Source organism: Salminus brasiliensis, chromosome 16 (assembly GCF_030463535.1).
Source record: "Salminus brasiliensis chromosome 16, fSalBra1.hap2, whole genome shotgun sequence".
Lineage (NCBI taxonomy): Eukaryota > Metazoa > Chordata > Actinopteri > Characiformes > Bryconidae > Salminus > Salminus brasiliensis.
The window spans coordinates 29,352,889-29,376,711 of record NC_132893.1 but is presented as its reverse complement, the minus strand read 5'-3'; the positions used below and the strand labels follow the sequence as shown (position 1 = coordinate 29,376,711).

Sequence of the window (23,823 nt, the reverse complement as noted above, 5' to 3'; positions counted from 1 at the left end):
ACTGCACTGCGCAACTTTGGTGAAGCGGATAGGACAACTGCAGATGCTTTCACTGCAGATGCTGGTTCTGTATCTCTCAGCTCGTCCAGAAATGCATGAAATGTGTTAAATGTGTCATTGCACATCCTGGACTATAGGGGAAGCCCATTAGCAAGAAAAAACACAGAAAATAAAATGCTGCTTTAAAGGCACAGTAACAAAAACAGCCTTTTTAAATTCTTAAGCAGGGGATCAGCAACCAAAATCAGAGGAAGATTGCACACATGATTTTATAAAACTGTGTTCATGTGTTTGGCAAAGGATTATTTGACTGTACTTGGTTTGCTATTACCTCATTTTGACCTGTTTGCTAATTATGCTCTGGAGCAAGAGGGAGAAGAAAAAGAGCCGCATGTTGCCAACCCCTTGTCCTAGTGAGTGTGAAACGCTGAATCGCTTTCAGTGTAATCAATTATTCTAGTCTGTGAGGCTGCTTAGGGACTGGAGGCCTCTGACCTAGCCCGTAATCCACTTTATTGACAGCAAAACCTGGCGTGTTTGTCTCATTGAGGAAGAAAAAAAATTGTGTTGCAGTTATTGTGCTCTAGTAGTTTGGGTGAATTTTTGTCTGGGTTTGAGTTCAGCTAGTTTGCATATATGAAAAATGTTCCATTGTGAAAATTACAAGCTGAAATAATGATTTTTCATTAATAGAGATCATAAAATCAAATCTAGGCCAAAAAACAAAAAAACAAACCCACAAAAACACAGACAACTATGAGTGCCTGTCAGTTTCAGTCTATCAGTATCCGTCTGTAACTCCTCCTAGTGTTGCCGGCCTCACACTGACAGCTAAATGAACTGCTTCCCACACATTCTGCACTGCTCACCACACACTTCCTACATGCTGAACAAAACAGGCTTCTGTATAGTACAGAAACACTGTATTTTGCAAGACTGCTATTGGCTGCCTGGAATCATCAGTGGCATTTCATCTATGGTGAGTTTGGACCAAAATATCAGCTCTTCATAAAATGATCTCTATTATGGGATATGTACCATTTCATGCGGATTTAAGCCTTGCCTTCAGAGCCTCAAAATGTGGACCACATAATTACTAGTATTTAGATGTGAAAGGCCCAGGACCCTATGAATGTGGCTTGTGATTTACGCCACGGTAGCGATACTGGGCGAGGTACGCTGCTAATGCCATGTTAAGTAGCGATGTTAAGTCATAATGCTATTGATACAGACTTTGACAGACACATTAATGCCACAGTATGTCTTTGCACCAATTCTCTTCACAATATTTCGAAGGAGGAGACCCAACTTTAGCTGACTTACTATGTCTCCGTTTGGAAGCACTGATACTTGTTAGCTTGTTAGCAAAATGTAGTCCTTAGACCGCAAGTACGAGAAAATGTCTCTTCTTGCGCATGTGTGTTTTAACAAGGTTCGTCAGTCATTCCGCTCACTCAGACAGTCAGTAAGCGAAATTGCCTCTTCTAGGTTGGCCCACTTGGCCAGTCCGGTAAAAGGGGTTATTTGAGTCAGGATGATAGTGGCATGGCTTTGGTACTATGTAGAACCGTTTTCCCAAAGATTCTATATAGAACCTTCTCTAAAGCTTTTCACTCTTTACCTTTATTACATATGCCATTCTTTACCGGAGACTCACTTTCAGTGTTTTGGTAGAAACCTTATATAAGGATAAGGATAAGGATAAAGGTGCACGTATTCGTCACTGTACAGTGTGGACTGTACAGTGAAATGTGTCCTCCGCATTTAACCCATCTGGTAGTGAACACACACTCACACGTGTTAGGGGCAGTGAGTACACACACACACCCAGAGCGGTGGGCAGCCAACTCCAGCGCCCGGGGAGCAGAGAGGGTAAAGGGCCTTGCTCAAGGGCCCAACAGTGGCAGCTTGCCGAGCCCGGGAATCGAACCCACAACCCTGTTATCGATATCCCGGCGCTCTAACCGCTGAGCCACCACTGCCTATGTCTATATGTAGACACACTTTTTCCACACTTCCAAACATCTTAGAAATGCAGGAGCATTTTCTTTTTCACACATTCAGTGACACCAAGGTCTCTGAGGCTCTAAGGTGATCAGTCCATTGTTCTGAGAATAGCCGCAGCTTCAGCAGTTGGATTTGATTATATGTTCTTCTCTGCCTGTTTGCTTTTCTCAGTAATATCTTCTTCTTGATCAGCTCCACATCCTTCCAGACCCACAGCATTGAGTCATATTCTCATAGTGGAAGGACGGTCAGAAGCACCTGTGGATGTTTTCAGATCTACAGCGAGGATGAAGCTTGATTAGTGCTTATGTAGTAGAGGCGGTTTTGTTGGTCTACCTGTTCATTTTTGGTATATATTTTGGTCGCAGAATATGAGGTTTGGAGTCAGTGTAGGCTCAGGTGTTCATGTGGTCTGAACGTAATTTAACCTGAGCTGTGCTTTCATTGCCTTTGTTTTTAAATCATCTGGACAGCTGTTGGAGTGCCGCAAAAATGATCCCTGCCTTTTAACCTTCCATCAACCTTGGAGGGATTTGATTTTGCTCCTGTCACAGACTCACAGTAAAGGTTTTTCTTTTTTTTTAATAATCTTTAAAAACTACAAGGTTTTACACCATTTGAAAACAGCAGCTGCCCTTTACGCTGTGTAAACCTGCCATGAGGAATGGACCAATAGAAATGAACCAGAGTTCCATTAGTTCCATTAGTTCCAATTACCTTGGAAATAGCAGCTCCTGAGTCCTGTAGATGTTCCACCGACTGAAGTAGGGAGAATGGCATCCCTGTTTTTGCCACCCCGGGCTGGAATGCTGCTACTGCACTATAAAACTTTGGTGGAGCTGCACAAGGCCTCTCTGTCTCCAGAACGCTGCACAACTTAAGTCGTATTTGCGGAAAACCCTGTAATATTACTCAACCTCCTCAGTCCACATGCTTCTGTATCTCTCAGCTTGTCAACAAATGCACATGTACAGCCGTCCATGAGGGTGATTTGTATTTTTAGCAGGGGGGTAAACGTAGGGGTGGACAATTACTCTGTAGGAAGTCCAGGAGCAAAAAATACAAATTCAAAGATAATGCTGCTTTTACTGACATTAAAATATTAAGATTAAATTTTTGTTTTCATGACAATGGCAATACACTATGTGGATAAAAGTATTGGGACACCTGCTTCTGAGAAATCAAAGGTATTATAAAAACTTTTATTCTGCTTTTTGTTGGAGTGACTGTCTCTACTGTCCAGGGAAGACATTCTACTAGATTGTGGAGCATTTAGTATTCAGAAGGATCACCACTTCATCCTCAACTCTCAAGCTCATGCCAAAACACAGTTCTACTGGTCCACACCTTAATGCTGGGGGCTTTAAACCCCTCTAGTCCACATCTGTGTGTATGTGTGTGTGCATTTGCACATCTGTGTCAGCAATAGGGGCAACTAAAAGTAGCTGAATGCATTTATTGGAACGGATGTTTACAAACATTTGGACAAATAGACTACGTAGATACATACCTCTGTATGTTGTTTGTGTGTGTGATTCTAAGTAAGATTGTTTATGTATTAAGGGTGTATTTTGGCGGCAGCTCAAGATGAATGCAGATTTACTCGTGATGGTAGAGCCTGTGGGATAATGAGACAAGGCTGGCTAAAGCTCAGGCAATAATGGAGGTAAATAGAAGTCAATTTTGCCCAGTTTGAGCTTTTTATCTCTTTCCCTCCCCCCTCTCTCTCTCTCTCTCTCTCTCTCTCTCTCACCACAGGTTTGGCATCCATAATGAAAAGGCTCCTGACGAAGTACGACAATCTTTTTGAGGTCTCCTTCCCCTATTCAATGGGTTGGCACGGTAAGAGATGCATTCGATGTGGCAATCATGAGGTGTGGGGGTAGGGGTGGGGTGTAGGAGACAGCAGTAGGCTTTTGACAAATGGCAGGTGTTGCCAGTTGTCTTGTTTCCATGGAGAACGTTACGGGAGGGAGGGATGAACACAGATACTTCCTCCTCCCAATCCAGCGTGCCCCTCTCAGATGAGGATGGCGTCTGGGCGTCAGTCGAGCGTTGTCTCTGTGTCAGGGTGGGAAAGTGTGGTGCCAGTGCTATAGGGTGTTGAAGGATGTTAAAATGACACACTGGCGGGCGTAAAGCTGTCAGCGCGTTTGAGGCAAATTGCGAGCAAATTAAGCGCACTGAAGGCTCTTTTCCCAATACAGCGGAAATAAAACGTCTCAAACATTTCTTTGCCCTGATAATGCAAAACGCCAGTGTGGAGCTCCTGCATTATTCATGAACAACATTACTAATAGATTGCTCTTGTCTCCTCTTCTGAGCCGGTGACTGCCTTGCAGCATGAATAGAGCATCTCAGCAGGGCTGTGGTTTAGGGCTGGACTTAACCAACTCTAAACATGCACTCAGCAGCATTTTTTTAATCAGTGTGTTTGTTTGTGTGTGTGTGTGTGTGTGTGTGTGTGTGTGTGTGTGTGTGTGTGTGTGTGTGTGTGTGTGTGTGTGTGTGTGTGTGCGCATTGTAACAGTATTAACCACTTTATTTGACTGTACCTAACGAGAACAAGAGGGCCCTCAAGTGACAACATTGATATTCAGTATGTTCTCAACTACTCCCGTCCTCTTGCAACGTGTTCCTATTACTATGGATATCCAAATAGCAATTACACCAAGCTAAAGGCCTTTAAAAAGCCCATTTTTTAAATAATTTTTCTTGAGGTCAAACTAATGGAGTTAGTCCTCCTCTCCATTACTACGCGCACTATAAATCCGCTCCTCTCCCCTCTCCTCGGGTCCCATCACGACCTCCATCCCAAATTTCTTGAGTTTCGCTTCCTGTCCTCAGCCAAGGGAGCATGGTCCGCGTTTCGCAAATTACATTTGTGTGAGTTTACGCACCAAAAACAGCCCTCATTCATCTTTACATGACCATTTTCCAACCTCTTTTTATCCCTCAGGCTTTTTTGGTTACTGTGACTTTAAGAGTGTTCAACATAAACTACCTCTGTTCTCATTCAGAAAGCAATACAAGCTGAAACACTTCTTCCAATAACGTTACTGTGTAATAATTAGTAAAGTACTTAACAAAACATTCGTTTTCTCATTAGTCCTTATATGGAAACCAAGCTGCCAAAGCCTACTTTTCAAATACATTGTTTCTGTGATGACATAACAACCAATGCATTTGTGGATTAGTGATTTCTGCTCCATATATTTTGCAGCGGGTGCCACTGCTGCTTCAGGATTGTGTGAAGTGTCATGATATCGCGATTACAAATATCTAATTTGCCTCGTGACTTTGAGTACTTTTCAAAAAAAGGCAGTCTGTGATAAACAAACAAATGCTAAGGCCAGGTTACTTTAGCTAACGTTACTTAGGTCTGCAGCAATTTACCCCCACCTATTCCCACTGAGATTATAAGAAGTGTTTCAGCCAAAACTGCATTTTCCAACCTCTCTTTACGTCTTAGAAATAAACAGACTTTTTTCGTTACCATGATTCTTTAAAGCCTGAACCATAACTAAGCCATAACTTGGCAGATATTAAAACATTAAGGACATTAAGACCTCGAATATGAGTTTTATTTTCTAATACATCTGGTACATCTGGAATGTTTTTAAACAGACTAAAACACACAGAAATCTTAGACTATTCACATTACTATGCTGAAGTGATTCAAATCAGTTTTTTTTTTACATGACACAGAATCGTGTTTTAAATCAGATTTCAGTCCCTTTCATATGTTACCCTAAATCGGATACGTATCCACTCGTAGACATGTGACATGAATGTAACCAGTCAAATCGAATTTCATGTCTTTTTGTTTCATGTTTCTAATTTATATTTTATAATTTAATTATTATTTAAGGTAATTAATTATTTAATTATCTCACTGCCATTGCATCCTGAATTTCTGAGGCCCTGGCTTAAAGAGTGTTCTTTATTATTTACCAGTTTTTTTGTAAATGTCTTATTTGTGTTAAGCTAAAATGCCTCTTATAACTTGATCATGAACGGGCGGGGCTAAACTGCTGAATAGACAGATTTATGTAAATAAGCTGGCCCTTGTGACATCACCAAAACATAAATTCAGTATGGGCTGTTTTTTACAGTTTAGTGTCCATATACAGACTAGTTTATGAAGTGACCAGTGCATTTTGAAACTTTAACGAAACAAGGCAAAAATGGGAAGGTTGTTATGTTTGCATGGTCCTGCACCTGTACCAGAATGACTCAGTGGCCTACAGTTTAAATGCTGTGCCTCTGCCTTTCTGCTCTGCCCTCTAAGGCCGTTCTGAGATCAGCTTGGAAACGGAAATGGATGCATGGGTGAAAAGTTTACTGTGCACCTGTTTCTGATTCACCAGGAGTCTGCTGCAGGTGTCATACTTTGCCAGCAGACAGGATAAATGATAGCTGAGCGTGATTGACACCTTGCAACCGGGCTATGCTTCCTGAGAACCTTCCGTCGCAGCGGGGTGAAAAAAGGGAGGCAGATTTAATCTGGTATCTTGTTGCTGCCGTGGTCGACCGGCCACTGCACAATCAGTCTCTCTTCTCAGAAGGTGAATGGCAGCTTACACGTCAGACCGTGGATCTGACAGCTGTCACCTGCTCAGCCTGGGCCTTTCCTCGGGCGGGAAATATGGGTAGCAGAGCCGCTGTGCACCAGGATCCCTCAGAAAACAGAACCTGACGCAAAAATGTTTTAGGTGTACATTTAAAGGGCATCAATTAAGTACTGCTAATAGAATAAGACTATCTGGAACTGTGCTCTCTGGAATAATGGATGGTGCTCCTTTCAATACTCTTGGAATTAGTTGAGGATGACTTCACTAATGCTCTTGTGGATGAATGCAATCAAATCTTCACAACAAGGCTCCAAAACAGAAAGCCTTTCCTGTACAGTAGAGAGACAAGGATATATAAGTAGGATATATATACTGTATGTATCTCAATTATACAGTTAATACAAAAAACAGTTAATAAACAGCTGTCCAAATACTTTTCTCCATATAGTGTAGTGTTAGCCAAGCTGCTAAAACTGCATTTCAAATTCACTGAATTTGCGATGTCACAAATCCCATTTAATTACATATATCCAGCTGAATAGCACCCGTTTAGCTCTGCCCATTTACATGGTGTTTTTTTTAGGTAGAGTAACAAGAACAGACTGTTTCATTTGAATAAACCAAGGTTTTGACATTAATGACTGTCCTGATTGGTTTTGGTACATAAACCCATACAACTGGCCCCTGGGGAAATTTGTTTGACTGAAAACCTAATCAGCTTAGTGTTTTTAACCCCTCATTACCTAACAGAAATGTGCTCGAAGTTTTTATCATTCGTTTTGCACTGAAGCTACAAGGCTAATGTAGCTAACAGATAATTGAGAATTAAAGCAACCAAGTGAGAAAAAATCTTTACAGGCTTGTCTGTGTTGTATTCAGACAGACTTGTTTATTTGGTTTCTGTCACTGTATGACATGCTCTAATTTAGACATTCATAGGGATTATTGGAGTACTTAACTCCACAAGGCTTCTGTTACTAGCTAGTAGTGCAGCATGACTTGATTGAATTTGTATTTTGCCTTGTCTTGGTCTCTTTCAACGGTCTCATATTAACTATGACTGTAACTACTACTGTGTTTATTGGTATTTTCTGTCTTCTGAATGTGACAAATGCACACTGACTCATGCGCAACCAGCGAACCTATATCCAAATCAATGCATCATTATGTGTTGTGCTTTTGCCAGTTGGGCTGGAAAAGAACCACATTTGTCATGTTTGTCAGTTCCTGATGTACAGAAGTGCAGACTCAAACTTGTCGATACAGAATGTAAAACAAATGCAAATGTAATACATTGCATAACCATGCTAATACACACCAATACAGGGTTGTACAGTACAAACAAACACTGTTAGGCCAAGTCTCTGGTGCAGAATAGGTAGGACATGATATGATAGTGCAAGGACAATAGACAAAACACGAGACAGGTTGCATAGACAATACGTTCACAGACAATAATTACAAATACTATTTACTATACTAACAGTAAATGGATTAAATATGTACAGAAGGGATGTGCATGTAAATGAAGAGTAAAACAAGGAGTTCAGGAGCGTATGCTGAAGTAGACCCGTCTGGTGTTGTAAACAGCATCTCGTATGTAAACAAGTGTACAGTGGAGGACTGGGGATAGTGGCTAGTGTTTAGTTGGGACCCAGCTTATGTACAGAGATGGAGTTCCAGTCAAAGTGCAGAATGCATACAGTCCCTGAGCTCCACTAAGTGTGGGTATGATGATTGGACTGGAAGGATCAGAGTAATCAGCAGCAGTCTGTATGTGTGTATTTAGGTCATGGTTGATGTTGCTGGTGGGACCAGTTTAACAGCATGTGGGAAGAAACTGGTCTTGAATCTGGTGGTTCTGACTCCGACTCTGATGTTGCTCCTGTACCTCTTTCCAGTTCACAGGGTTGAAACAGGAAGTGGCTGGGGTGAGCTTGGTCAGAGGAGATGCTGATTGCTTTCATGCTACATCTCTTGTTGTAGAGGTCCTGTATAGGTGCGAGGGCTGCTCCCATTTCCTGTGTGTGTGTGTAGTGGTACACACTCTGGACTGATAGCTGTTATGTTGGTTGACTTCTGGTGTGAAATAACTGGGTGAATGTGCTGTAATTGGGTTTTCTGTAGAGTGTGTGTGATAGCATTAGTGCTAGTCTCCACTCTTCAGTGATGGTTTAAGAACAAGGAAAGGTAAGTGGTTCTCACACCGGTAAAACAGAGCGTTTCCGTTATTCAGGTTCAGATATTTAGGTCTGTTTGCATGTTCCACAGTAAAATAGCTCCACACTGCAGAGTCTCAACTCTTTTATTTGCCTTCTGAGAATGTCTGCACTGCTGCTGGCTGGGGATAATGTCCATTAATGGCACATTGAGGACACCAGATAGCACTCTGAACACTGTGGTTAAAGCAAAGAATCGCAACTGGGCTGAGTTTAAACTAGCTGATTTCTGATCCATTAAAATATGCCTGGATCTGCCCCCATCCTGAACCACTGGATCGGATTGGAGCATCCCTAATTATAGTAAGAAGAAAGTAATAATTCTGAGCAAATCTAGTGTCCAGTGAAGGCCTCCTACTAGATTTTGGAACATTGCTGTAAGGATTTGATTGCTTTCAGTCACAAGAACGTTAGTGAGGTCCGGGTGGGTGTTAAGTGATCACAGTGCCACCTCTTCCTTAACTCCCCAGCTCATCCCAAATGTATCCAGAGAACACTGTTCAGAGTTCTACTGCTCCAAAGCTCAATGATGGGGCTTTATACCCCTATTGCCCACGCCTGGCATTAGGCATGGCGCCAGTAGGTTCATGTTTTTTCTGCTCCTGAATTTCCTATGCTATTGGCAATACTTCTCTACAGGGACTAGACAAGCTGTGTGTGTTTGTGCATTTGCACATCTGTGTCAACAATGGGTGCAACCTAAAGTAGATGAATGCATTTATTAGAAGGGGTGTCTACAAACATTCAGCACTGGATTCGATGTGATCATATCTGCTTGTTAACTACGTTAGCTTCATGGCTCCATTGCAAAACTAGAGAAGGAAACTTTGGACCCCAAACATGTTTTGACTGATCTGGGGTAAGTGGAAAATGGTGTAAAACAGCCAGACCATCACTTCACAATGCCACGAACATACGCCCTCACGACATGGGTCTTCAGTCAGCCTCACTCCACATTGACTATCTGAAAAGCAGTGAAAACTAAAAAAACTGCTGGTAAGATTAACATGAATGGGTGGGATCCCTCCCTTCCTCTCTTCCTCCCTCTCTTTTTTTCCCTCTCCTTCACTAACAGTTTGATATGCCACTGTTTCTCTTCACTTGTGCTCATTGTGTGCAACGTTCATTAGTCATTGATGGTATAATCGGCGGCACTCCTGCTGGATTGATTACATCTCCGACATGCCTGGCTGTTGTTGTACGCAGCGTGCGCCTGTGCCCTGAGCATCCATCATCTGAATGATTCATGCTGCTTCATTTGGGATGTGCGCTAGGCAGCCAGGCGGATGCCCATATGCATCCTCGCTCACTCACAATTAACCAGGCGTGCTTTTAAAGGGGAAGACACGAAAAAGAGATCAGAAGAAGTCATCAACAACCATCAACAAATCCCTCAAAGAGTTTGTAGCATGGCTTGAGATCTTTGGTTCTTAAGGGGATGGATTTAGATTAGCATATGTGGGAGTCCTTGAGAATGACCATTGGTTTAACTAGCCTAAAAGTGCTCCTCTGAGAAATCGGAGATTGTATGGTTTTATGGGATGGCATGGAGAGTTTTAAAAGCTTTTCAGACTTAATTAATTGGGCCATATAAGAGTTTTATAAAAATTCTTCCATACATGGAAAAGTGATCATTAAAAGTTTAATGTCAAGCTGCGTCTTTGACATTGCTCAGATGATCACAATTGGAAAAGTGGGAGTGTTTGAATGTTAAAGTTGTTGACTTGTAACAGGACCGAGTACTGCCTTTTTTGTAATGTCAAAAAGTCTTTACTCTCCCATGAGCTCCCATCCAGCCAAAGAACTGCTCAGGATTGTAGAGGGGCACCCGTACAACAGGATTTCAGGTTTGATTTCAAACTGTCAAGTAGCCAAAGAACGTGCAAACACACTGGTAGCCAGACAAGATTTCTTTTACACCTTGACTTTGTGTGATATGGAGTAGCGTTCCCCGCTGATCCTGTCAAGGTAGTTAAAAATAGCCTGCTACAAGTCCATTCTGTATCTCCTAAGCCACATAAATGAAACAGTATAGCATTCAAAAGTATGAGCACCCTTGGTCAAACGTTCTGTTGCTTTAAAGAACTAAGCGAATAAAAGATTTCCTGATTTTCAAAAGGCATAAAGTGACAGATGACATATTTTTTATATTTTAAGCAAGCTTACTCAACAGTTTCACAGCTTTGGCAAGTATCACAGCTTGTATCACACGTTTGGTAGCCAGCTCTTTTAATGCTTCTAGGATTTGGCCCATTCTTCTTTTTCTTTAAATCAGGAGACTGTGAGGGCCATTCCAAAGCTATTCCAAGTACAAGGGACAATGAAACAGGCAAAATACTTTAAAGGCTTTAATGGAAGCAACTGTGAGCAATTGAACAGACAGCTAGCAAGACGATGCATTTGTTGTAGCATTCAAGTGGAGTTTGAATTCCTGCAGGGAAGACGCTTTTCAGCTGCTCTTGAAGCCAGATGAGCACCGCTTCCTATATTTCATCATTAGAGGTGTATCTGCGACCGTGCATCGCCTCCTTCAGTGGACTGAAGAAGTGAGTATGTGGAAGACGTTTGAACGCAAGCTGTTGCACTGTATATATAATGTCACTGCTGCTAAATGAGAAATGACAGTGCACTGTCATGGTGCAGTATGATTGGTGCTATTTTGCACAGCATTTCTCTTCTTTTACTGTGAATTGCATGTTTAATTAATTTCTACATAATGCACAGTAATTTACACTGTTCACTGTTTGCCTATGTTCTCCTTTATTATTCATTGTGCTATGTCCATGCTGAGCCAACATCCAGTAGTGTATTTTCACAGGTTTTACTCCCTCTGCCCAAAGAACGGATACGGCATGCTGTTTACAATAGTGCAATGTTGCAGTGGAGGGTCCATTTTTCTGCCCTTGTAGCTTCTGCTCTACTAAGGGTCAAGTACTACACTGGGCCTGTAGAGGGGCACCTCCACAGTTCCCCTGAACAACCATTTCTTAATAACAGTCTGTTCTTTAGAAACTGCAAGCTGAAAACGCTTAGCCATCTTCTCATAGTCTTTTCCTGCGCTCTGAGCACTGACTAATTTCATTGTCATATGTTTAGACAGTTGTTTAGAGAGGCCCACGGTTGCTGAGCGTGTAAAAAAATCCAAGAATGTACAAAGCTTGGTCATTTGAATCAGCTAATTGGTGGGTGGCCTGATTTGCTGATCAAGGCCCTTGTCAAAACAAGCATTTGCAACTCTAAGGGTGCCCAAACGTTTTAGATTTAGATTTTTCATTTGTTGGTTTTCATTTGTTGTTCCGGGTCATGCTTCGCTAATGCTTCGCCATCAGCAGCCAGGACCCAAGAGAGCACAATTGGTCATGCTCTCTCTAGGTGGGTAGATTGCGCTTTCTCCCCACATCACTCCCATTGTTATGCTGGCCAGCACAGGTGTCTCCTAGCTCATGTATCAGAGCTAGAGATCCGAGCATGTTGACTGCGGTGGCTGACTTCACATGTAGTGTCTAGTGTCGGGAGAATTGCAAGTGATAGGGGGAGTCCTAGTGAGTGTGTGGGAGTGGGTTTGTTAATTGGAGAAAAATTGGTTAAATAAAGCCAATACCTGATCCATTACAAATATGCATGAGAGAGATCAGCACATCCTAGAGGGCTCGCTATTTTCCACAGTTACTTTAGTGCTCGATGGGGACGGAGTGATTGAAAATGCTATCTACCATTTCTGCTTACCGAGTCTGTAACAATACTTTAATTCATGCACATGTCAAGCCTAAACGCCACAGACGCCGCTTAACACAACAAGAGCTGCTTGATTTGCTGGACGAAACTCTGGATTAACTATTCATTCCTGAAGTAAGACAAGAAAAGCAATCTAGATATACATCACGGTAGGATTTAGATATCAATTCCCAGTCAAGCTTTCCACATATGGTTTTATATTAACTCAAGATATGAATGACAGGGAAAGATTATATTGTCTGCGGTTTGATTGTTGTTGCTGAATATATGAGCCAACCTTGTGGAAACGCGACTGAAGCTGGAAATTGAAGCTATTTCTCTCACCGGAGAGAAGGTGACTGCATGACCCAGACGTAGCAATAGGGAGAGTGTTTTCACCTTTCGGATTGGCATCATTTGGCTGGCAGTTAGATTTTTTTACCGCCTTTCTCATTTTGCTCGCATTCCGAGCTGTATTCATCCAAGGAACGGCCCACAAAAGAAAGGCCTTTTCAACCTGGGCTTTATAGCTTCCCTAAACAACCCCTCTCAGGCTGTCTAAGCTGATTCTTTTTACCCCGCTTCTACCCGTATTAGTGTGTGTTCTAGGTGGGAAGTGATTTATCAAAAGAACATGTTCAGTGACACTCCTTGCTTGAAGATGGTAGACTCAGTATGCCAGGTCTATTCATGGCTGTCTCGCTGCAGAAAGGGTGGAATATATCTGGCTTGCTGGCCTGCGTTAGTCTGGACTCCGTGAAAGCTAGCACCTCGCTCAAAGCCTTGGCCACATTCATCATTTGCTCCTAATGGGGCTATAAAACGTCCTCCACCAAGCAGGCCTTTAGTGCACGCTAGTGACTAACAGGATATTAAAGGCCTTTGGATGTGTGCTCATGCTTGTGGCGACCATTAGAGCTTTGGAAATATGGCCTGCAGTTCTCCTTTCATGCTCAAAGTCAGACGTTTTTTTCTTCTTTTCTTTCTTTCTTTCTTTTATCTTTCGTTTTCATTTTTTTCCCACCTGCTTTAATGTAATCACGGCTGACGTGTGTGTTTGATGTGAGGTGACGAAGCTAACTGCAACAAACAAATTTCCTGGGCTGGGCATCTTTTTTTGTACAATTCAGGCTTGAAATGTGGGCTTGCTTAGTACATGTGTACAAATATGCACAGATGTGTGAATATGCCTAATATACTGAAGGTCATCTTTGTACCACCAGAACAGCTCACTCTACAGGACCAATGAAGGTGCCCTGTGGTATCTGGTATTAAAATGTTACCATCAGATCTTTTTACTTCTGTCAGTGAATTGGATCTGCTGCCAATCTGATGCAGATCCAGCACACCCCATAGGTACACTGCTTACAAATACCCGAGCCAGCCATGTAAATGAAACAAGATTTATTAGATCAGACCTTCTATCGTTGCTCCAAGGTTGGTCCCTCATGCTTTTGTGTTCATTGTAGGCATTGTTGGTGGACAGGGGTTAGAATGGGCACCACTCTAACTGGTTGGCAGATTTGGTGTGGTGTGCAGTCTTGTATGCTGTGAGGTATTCTTCCTGTACCCATCATCCATATCACCTTATAGTTACATTTACGGCATTTAGCTGATGCTCTTATCCAGAGCGACTTACAAGGTTACTCGTATTACAAAGGTGGGCCAATGTAGTGTTAGGAGTCTTGCCCAAGGACTCTTATTGGTGTAGTGCAGCATAGTCACCCAGACTGGGAATCGAACTCCAGTCTCCCACATGGTGAGGTAGCTCACTAGCAGGTAGTGGTATTATCTGTTGCGCCACACCAACCACACCATCATTACAAGTGTCTCAGGCTTGTGCCACATTTGCTCTTCTGTAGGTTCTGTCCAGATGGAATTTGCTCTTGTCAAAGTTGCTTAATTCTTTACACCTAAATATATACATATATTAATGTCAACAGTCAAACCTGATCTTCTAAACAACACAACAGACCAGTTACTGACCACTGAATTTCTATTTATTCTAATGTAACTGGCCTTTACACAGTACCATATACTATATATAATATGTAATTAGGTAGTTAGGTGATGTAATTTATTAATTGAATTAATAATTAATTTTATGACAAACTGGAAGGATGTTTTCCCACTCGTCCATGCAGAATTCTTTGAGCTGTTTGATGATTCAGTTTTTAGACAGATGGTTTTGACAAGAGATACAGTACAGAATTCCTAGTGGATTCTATGTTTGAGATCTGACTAGGCCCTACTTGAGAAAAGCAGCCTCAAACCATTTTCACCTCCATGCTTCACAGTTGGGATTTATTTGTCCAGAGCACATTGTTCCATTATTCCTGGTCAAATGCATGTGGTCTCTTTCTCATGGTAGATGCTGAATCAGAACTACCTGTAGATCCCATAATGACATTTAAGGATTGTTGGAGACTTCTTTACACATTTTGTGGTCTGCTGTTGGACTGAACTTGCTAGGATGACCTGACCTGGCCAAGTTGGCAGTTGTTGCACATTTTGTGGACAATGGAACAGCTGATTTCTAAGTGTTCTGAGATCTATTTAAACTCCTTCCCCTTCCTCATATGCATCTACAACCTTTTTCTGAAGACATTAGAAAGCTATTTGGATCTCTCCATGGTAATAACACTCACTTTACCAATCAAGAGCAAACCAAACTAAATGTCTGAGGTTTAAATAAGACAGCCTCCTCCAAAATCCCCTGTAATGATGTTCTAATCATCTGCAGATGATGTGCTGCACCTGATTCTAATTTTAGGCATTTGAAGTAGTAATAATTGGGAGGGTGCTTTAACAAGACAATAGGATTTTTTTTATGAATTACATTTTAAAAAGGATTTTAAAGACATTTCTTAGGTTTTATGTGTATAGTCCTATTACATCCATCTCCCAATATTGTTCAAGTAAAGATCAGATGTCTAGATATGTGATAAATATTAAAAAAAGATAAGGTTTTCATGGGTTGCCCTAACTCGTTGACATTACCTTATATCTTTCTGTTAACTTTAACTTCCTCCACAGTAAATTGTATAAGTGTGTAGAATCTGAGCTTTCTTTGTGCTGTTGTGTTTTTCTATCTCTATGTAAATAATACACAAGGATGCTTTTATTGTTTGTGCACAATGCTGGTAGTGCCAAATCGTAGTCTTGCAGATTTACCTTCCTGCAGAGTAATGTTACAACCATACCTGCTTCAGATAATGAACTTCTTCAGAAGTATTTTTTCTTGACTCTTGACTTTGTCAGATACAGTATTGCTGGCTTTTGGGAAGATGGAGCAGATTAGGTGCTTGATATGGGCTTGAAAACCTTGCATCATTGAGAAGAACCATTTAATCAGGCAGAGAAACATTTAAGCATTCAAATTCTATATTGAACCATTGCTGTAACTGAAGAACTCTGCTGATGCCAAACAATGCTCCCTCATCCTCACACATCCTCTCTGTGATTCTGTGTGGCCTCAGTGCTGCATCACCCTTGGAAATTGCTTCATTGTAGGCTTAGTCCTAATCTGGTTCTGGGAAACTGGCAGATGTTAACTGGATTGAAGACAACTATAAATAGTCAGACTCTTACAGCTTAATCAACACATCTTGCATCTAACACATCCAGCTAAGTGTCGTAAAATTAAATATTAATGATCTCTCATTCACAGCTCATTGAAACAAGATGGAAAACTCTGTTAATAGTGAAGATTCCAAATTTTCAGTCCACATTAAAAGTGTACAACCATGACAAGACTAAATAACCATTTGGGTGTTTAAATGCTTCTTTGCCTTGTTAACAGGGTCTTCAGATGCAAGAAAAATCTAATGTTTTAAAAGGGCTCTATGTAGGGTCCTATAAGGGTTCCAGTATCTCTCAAATAACTATTTTTGCTCTATTAAAATGTAAAAGAGGCTTTAATTCATCATTAGAAGGGATACGTGCAAAAACTGACCAGGGTGTGGTAGGGCTGAAGATATTTAACTGCCTCCTAGTTTTGTAGTTGAGAAAATCGAGCAGGGTGGGCAGGTTTACACCAGTGATTTATTTTTTTCTGGAGACTTGCTTTTGTGCTGTAGTTTGGGAATGCCCTGTTTGATGGCAGAGCTACACTAGAATGCGATGGAGTTGGTGATGATGAACTCACATAGTAATGATGGACTTGCATAGTGATGTCTATGTATGTCTGGACCAGCAGGTTGAACATCTTCAGCTGGCTTTCTTTGGGATGGAGTTGATGATGATGTCCCACTTCAGGTCTCTGGGAACTGTGATTTCCAGGAACTTGATTCTGAGGTTGTGTACAGCCTTTAGCATTTTTGCCAAATTATTATGAATCCTTTTTTATTGTAATATATATTATATTAAATATTATAATTTTTCTATTTATTATGCATTGATAACCGACCAGTCATAACATTAGCACCACTGACAAGTGAAATGAAAAACTGTCTGACTGTCTTCATCTACAGTGGTATCTGTCAAGGGGTGGATAAATTAAGAAGCAGGTGAACAGTCATTTCTTGAAGGTCACTTGGACAGTGGGCACTAAAGGCTCATTGATGTGATCCGTGGAGGCCGCACCTCACAGGACTTTACAGGACTTGGATCTGCTGCTAACATCTTGGTGCCAGATACAACAGGACACCTTCGGAGATCTTGTGGAGTCCATGATGCCTCGAATGGTCAGATCTGTTGTGGAGGCATAAGGGGGACCTACTCAATAATAGGCAGGTGGTGCTAAAGTAATGGCTGATTGGTGTATATCTGTTATTAAATCAGTAATATCTAAAACATATGGCAACAAAACAAAAGTAGCAACTCTTCAAAGGGGTTATAGTCACCTCTGCAAAGTTTGCTCTGTGATGGAAAGAGCGCTTCATCAACTTGATGGCTCATGTTTTATATTTTAATTCCTCCTCTCTCCAGCCTTTATGTTTTCGTAATAGGACACAGTGAGGCTTGACAGGAGCATGAGAGAATATATGAGGGGGAAAACGGGAGCGACTGTGGCGGCACTTAAACGCCAACTAAACTTCAGAGCTTGTCCCGTCCCTCCGCCGGACAGCTTCCCTTCCTTCTGCTCTATAGCGCTGTCACATCCAATATCAGCACATAAAAAGTGTCCCTTTCCCAGCCAACATTTCTTCCCCTTAAGAAAACTTCCAGCGTCAGCACCGATATTGCCTTATTTCAAAATCTGATTTAAAGTCTGCAAGAACAGATACTGTAGGCTATGAATTTCTCAGCCCATTTAAACCATTTACAGAATGTGCAGAAAGAATGATTAATATGGTATGATCTTGTTCTACCATTCCTTCTGTTATTGTTGTTTTCCTTTCTTTATGATGCTCTGACGTGTTGTAATCTTTGTAGTTGCAGTTTTGCCCACTGGCCATTGTTCTGAAAACAACAAATGCGTCTCGGAATGCCACTTTGTGCTTATAATGGCTATAAAGCTTTATAATTCCAGCTGTCAAAATAAGAATTTATAAACCATTATTTAGTAATGAATGCAAACAGGCCTTCTGTGTTCATCAATTCATGAATATGAATGAGTATGGAGGATTAGTCATTAAACAGATAACTAGTTTTCAGATCCCACAGATAAGCTTGGATGTTTAGACTGTTGAGACTTACTATTCCTAAATGTATTACTGAATAATTCATTAGATAATTTGAGTTTAATATTTTACCAGTTAAACCCTTTGATTTTACTTACCTACACTATTCGAAATGAAGGTGCTTGCCATAGTCCTGCCATAGAAGAACCACTTTTGGATGTAATAGAGATGTGTGAGTGAATAACCTTTTAGAGGTTTAAAGAACCTTCACTTGAAGGTTCCTTAGTCTCAAACATGTCTATTACAAAAATGGTTCTTAATGGAGCCAAAAGTAGTTCTTCTATGGCATGACTCTGAACTATTTGTAGCACCATTATTTTGAAGAGTGTGGAGTCAGATGAATTCATTGCTGTTATTTTCCCCTTGACTTTTTGAAAGACTACTCTAGCTAAACCTGAAGAGGTGGTTTCGGAATTCGAAGAAGTATTCGGACACCTTGTGGCAGTTTCCTAGCTTCCCTCAGACTATAAAAGGCCATAATTAACCAAACCACTCATACATGCAGCTCTCTGTATCACACATACCTGAAATGAAGAATATGTCCATCAGCTCCAATATTCAGGCAGGTCTTATGGGGTGTTCTTAGTATGCAGTGGTCAGTACCTACCGAAAGTGGTTCACGAAAGGAACCACCTGTGACCCGGAGATAGGGTCATGGGCGCCACTGATTTGATCCAGGGAGATCCCACCTCAAAACTTAACGGAATTAAAGGATACATTGCTAATGTCTTGGTGCCAGATACCACAGGATGTCTTCAGAGATCTTGTGGAGTCCATGCCTCGAATGGTCAGGTCTGGTGTGGCAGCACGAGGGATCTACTTAATATCAGGCATTAATGTTGTGTTAAAGTTGTGGCTGTTTGATGTAACCGTGCACACAGAGCTATAAATTTCTACTTTATATTCAGGTTTTCAGCTGTATTTGCATACTGTATGTGTTGACACCATAGACATCTAGAGTACAAAGCAACTCAACGTGTTCTTAGGAGGCCTGTTCCTAGTTTTTGTGAAGAGCTAGCAAATTCTACCTGAGCTATTTCTTCTGCTGAGCTAAGCTGCATTGTTCTTCAAACAGCACGCAGAGTGAAAAAAAGAAAATGGAACTGATAAGTTCATAAGAAGTAGTTCGTATACTGGAGGGATTTACTGCCAAAAGGCTAAAATATCTCTGGGTAATCATGAAATTGCTCAGATATTTTATAGAAGAGCTTAGTGAAACCACGCTAGCAGAAGCTAGATACTGCTGTTGTTCAACTGGCCATACAGTCATTGATTTACTGAATCTTATCATCTTTCTTTACTGGGCCAAGTACATCATCTGAAAGGACACTTACCCCTTTTACCATCTTTCAGAACTTAAATTAATGTCCTCTTCATGCCTTCTGCATCTTTTTCTCCAGCCGAACGACTTTTGCTCAGTAAAATCTTTAGATGCTTCTCACATCTCTCATATCCCCTTCACTTTCTCCTAGAAGCGTCAAGTATTCTCTTGTTTCAGTTTCTCCGTCTCTCTTATCCTCCATGGCTTATTAAAGATCATTTGTGGTGATTATTCCTGCACGATCGGTCATCAGAGCTCTTTGCCTTTATTCGGCAGCCACATAATTGTTAGGCAGTCATCTGTCAAATACCTCTTATGGTCTTTAACAAAAGGAGTGGGTTTCGGTGTAGCTTTTCAATTACTTTAATGGCTGTAATCGAGTCCATGAAATGAGCAGAGTCAATCCATTACAGATTTCAGAAGCAAAGCAATGAAAGTTTTTTCCTGATTTTTTTTTTTTTTTTTTTTTTTTTTTACAGTGAGTGTTTCTGTTGTTGTGGGTGGAAGAGCTGTGATGATTTATCAAGACTAGAAAGGATTTGAGGGTGTGTAGAACCAGCAAATTGAAAAGTTTAATGACTGTGTGCATCTCCTCTGCTGGGAGAACGCAATGTTGTGGAGGAACTCTACATCATCCTCCAGTGGACATGAGATTTCAAATGATTTAGACATCCTCATCAGCATCATCTTTATCTGTAGTTCTCTCAGCTGGTCAGGTGGACCTGGAACATTATCAGTCAGTAATTCTCTTCTATATGTTTTAGGCCACAGCTGCCATCTTCTTCACTCTTTTAACACAGTTTGCTCATCACCTGATCTGCTTCTCTTTCATTTTAAGTGCCAGTACATGAGCTAAATCTCCTCAACACCTTCATAGAAGGTGTTCTGGCATTGGTCTCGGATCAAAGTATTGGTATTTGTATTCAAACAATTCGGAACAATTCCCAAGTTCTAGTTGTAGCAATGGTGGCATTTCGTATAAAGCTGGCACACAGCAGTTATACAAAACGCTGGCTAGCTGTGGCTGTCTGGGTGCCTCATTCCTAGCTTTGCTAATATCGGTAGTTTCCAGAGTGTGTGAGCGGAGAGCGGCACTAATTCCCGCTCCCCATGCAAAGGGCTCTGTGATCACTCTGCTCCCACAGCACAGCACTCTAGGTTTTTATGTTTCACGTCTGTTCCATTTTCTTACAGCAGTTTATTTATTTGATATATCTTGAACATCTGGAGAAGACCCTTCACACTTCACTTCATAAAGTCTATAATCTATGGCTGCTGTTAAATGAAAAACTGCTTATACGTTTCATGCTTGTGTGTATTTACACATTTACATTTACACCGGCTGTCCGATAGCACGTCTGAAGTTTGCTGTCTTCTTTCTCTTTTTTCTTGGGCACAAGGCTAGAATACACATCTGGACGGGTTGTCAATCTATCGCAGGGTACCACACCAGCAGTGTACCACACCAGCAGGGTACCACTCACACCTAGGGGCAATTTAGCATAGCTATTTCACCTGTGTTTTTGGGAGTGTGTTTTTGATAAATAGTTAAATAATAAGTCATAAGATTAGATATTTTAGATATAGACACAAGTTTTATTTGTCAACACTCTGTCAGTAGCTCAGCAGTTACTCAACATCAGCTACACTGGGCTGTCTGATACTCGGTGGAGGAGATAGCTAAGCAAAGGCTAGCTAGCTACAGAACCAACACCACTGAAACAACCAAGTTAAATTCAGTGTCTTTTCAACACCATTTCCCATTAATACCTTAATGTGGTAATATAACAGTCTGTGGGTACGAAAAAAAGCAGATATCACCCAATCCATGCAATTCACAAATTTAAATTCCCACTCAGAAGATGTCAGGAGTCAAATCTTTCTGGCCTGGAATCAGCCTAATTGTTTGAGTGTGGGAACATTTATCCTAGATCATGTTTTTTCATGGTGTCATGATGCTGAACTTTGTGGAAATCATTTTCCTGTACCCATTTCCCATTGGAGTAAACATGCTATATTGTTTCAGGGTATACAGATTCACAGATTATACAGATGCACATTGCCTGCTCTCACCCCTCCATGAATCTGCCAGCCTCCTCTATGTTTTGGCGAACTGACTCGGGCTGGATTTGATCTGTGCTCTTATCAGACACGGCTGGCCAAATTTCCGGCCTTGCTATGGCGTTGGGCAAGTCGAAGTGTTTTCAAAACAAAGTTCAAGCTGCAGTTAATAACCCTTGCAAAGACTTTCAAACTGCCTCATCCCTGCTCACTCGGCCATTATCTCCGCCTCCATCTGCCCCCACAGTGGAGGATTTACATGCGACGCTCTGTCCAAGGTCAGCTGGCCACACAAGAAGGGCACACTCCCTACCTCTGGCAGTGCAACTACCAACCGCAGTGCTTTCGCTTCCATTACATATATGCTGTTGTCCTCTACTGTGCACTCAATACATCACTCGTTCACTCTATAGAAGATGATTTAGATACATCTAGACGATGATGCATGCCTTGGTTACTTGGTTTAGGATGCTTTTTTGCTGATGATGTTCCTATGATGTAGCTATGATGAAATTATTAATTGCTATTTTATATTACAGACACTTATACCGCTACTACACATACCTGGAATTATCTAACTGCTCAAGTTTTTGCTTGACTGGTTTCTTTACTGTATCCTTTGCACATAAAGCAATGATAGTTGGAATGTTGGTATACTTTATGTTGTAGATAGGGGCAAATCACATCACGTGTAAGTAACACCATGACCAAACAAACCAAGGTTTAATAAAAGAAAAAAAAAAAAAAGAAATTGAGGGGAAAAAAGAAAAACTTGAAAAATGAATGTGCTAAGCTATCTTAGGTGACAGAGTTGGCAGGGGAAAAAAGGAACTGCTCTCAAATGACAGATAACCAGCAGGCCTGTGCCACCAGATAACCTTCACTGGGATGGAGAGAGATGGAAGAGACCTTTATTTTGTCTGCTTGCCCTCAGTAACCTCTCCGATAATCATGCTTCACTTGCCATCACGTTCCTGAACATGTGGATGATGTAGCACAGGCCTTTCAGATACGAGGCCATTTGTAGTCATCTTAAAGCAGACAATAGGCCAGTCTGTGAAATGGACAAAATTTAGGGAAAAGTTCTTGTTGTAGAAATAGAAGAAATTATGGCTTTGTTCCTGACCAGTTTCCTTTTATTTGAGGGGGAAGGTGACAGTTTGGGTTGTCTCTTAGACCTTGGCAAAGTGGCTACCCTTCCCAAAGACTTGCAGCTATGTACAGTTGTTTAAAATGATGATTCTGAAATCTGCAATTGTTTAAAAATTGCTCCAGACTTGTGTATATCTACAATCATTGTTCTCAGATCTGTTCTGAGCTCCTTGGACTTTGTTATTATACTGTGTGTTAAGCAAACAAACCCTTTTTATGTGGGCACAAAGAAGCTACCAGCTATGTAGTCTATCATGATCACTAGCAGGACGATGCCTTGGCAATAAAAAGACATTTTACAAATTTCAGCACCATTGAATGTGTGTGTGTGTGTGTGTGTGTGTGTGTGTGTGTGTGTGTGTGTGTGTGTGTTCTTTGCCTGTATGTATCATGTTGACCCTGTACTGATTGTAGAAGCCCTCTAAAAATTTAAGTTCAAAGAAATAATTAAAGGCCTGATACTGCCATGGCGAGTGTATGTAGACGTCTGACCACAACTGCAAATATGTTTGGAAAGAAGGCGACTTTTTCCTGAGTTTGAATCACATTTAGTTTCCGAACACTTTTTTTTTATTATTCTGTTCTGTTGATTGAGCTCACTGACTGCTTTGCTGTTCCTCACACCTCTCACTTTTAATTTTCAGCTTTTTATTTTAGACCAAAAGGATCCCAAAAAGAGAAGAATGGAGCCTAACAGACTTTAGTTCTTTTGCTGATAGGTGTTGGATGTACTGAAGCCCACTGGCTTCCTTTAAAGTATTTGCGCATTCGCTTTTAACTTCTTCTGCTCACATACAAAGCTCTTAACAACCTGACTTGTCTGATCTTCTCCTTCCTTATAAACTCAACCTTACTTTCAGATGTCTTCAGGGTCTACTAAGTATTCCACCACAGCTTTAGTGACTGAGCATTTTCTAGATCTGCTCATTGTCTCTGGAATTCTATTCCTCCACAAGCCTGACAGTCTAATTCTCTTTATTTAAATCAAATCTCAAAGATCATCTCATTTCTCCAGCCTTCCAGTATACCACAGACACCCAACTTTCTCATTACGTCTCAACCTTGTCTTCTCCTGCATTATTGGCTTTTCCTCTGCTTTATGTATTATTCCAAATGTCTTTGGGTTTTTGAAAAGCCCCTGTAATATTATT

The 23,823-nt window shown here is 41.1% G+C and overlaps 1 protein-coding gene across 1 annotated transcript in view; it reads left to right on the top strand.

The window, feature by feature from the left end:
- Positions 1–23,823, top strand: part of galt (galactose-1-phosphate uridylyltransferase) — a 118,684-nt gene that overhangs the window by 76,097 nt on the left and 18,764 nt on the right. The window contains exon 9 of the mRNA XM_072658501.1: positions 3,766–3,849. Coding sequence (XP_072514602.1) covers positions 3,766–3,849 — 84 coding nt within the window. The remainder of the gene's footprint in view (positions 1–3,765; positions 3,850–23,823) is intronic.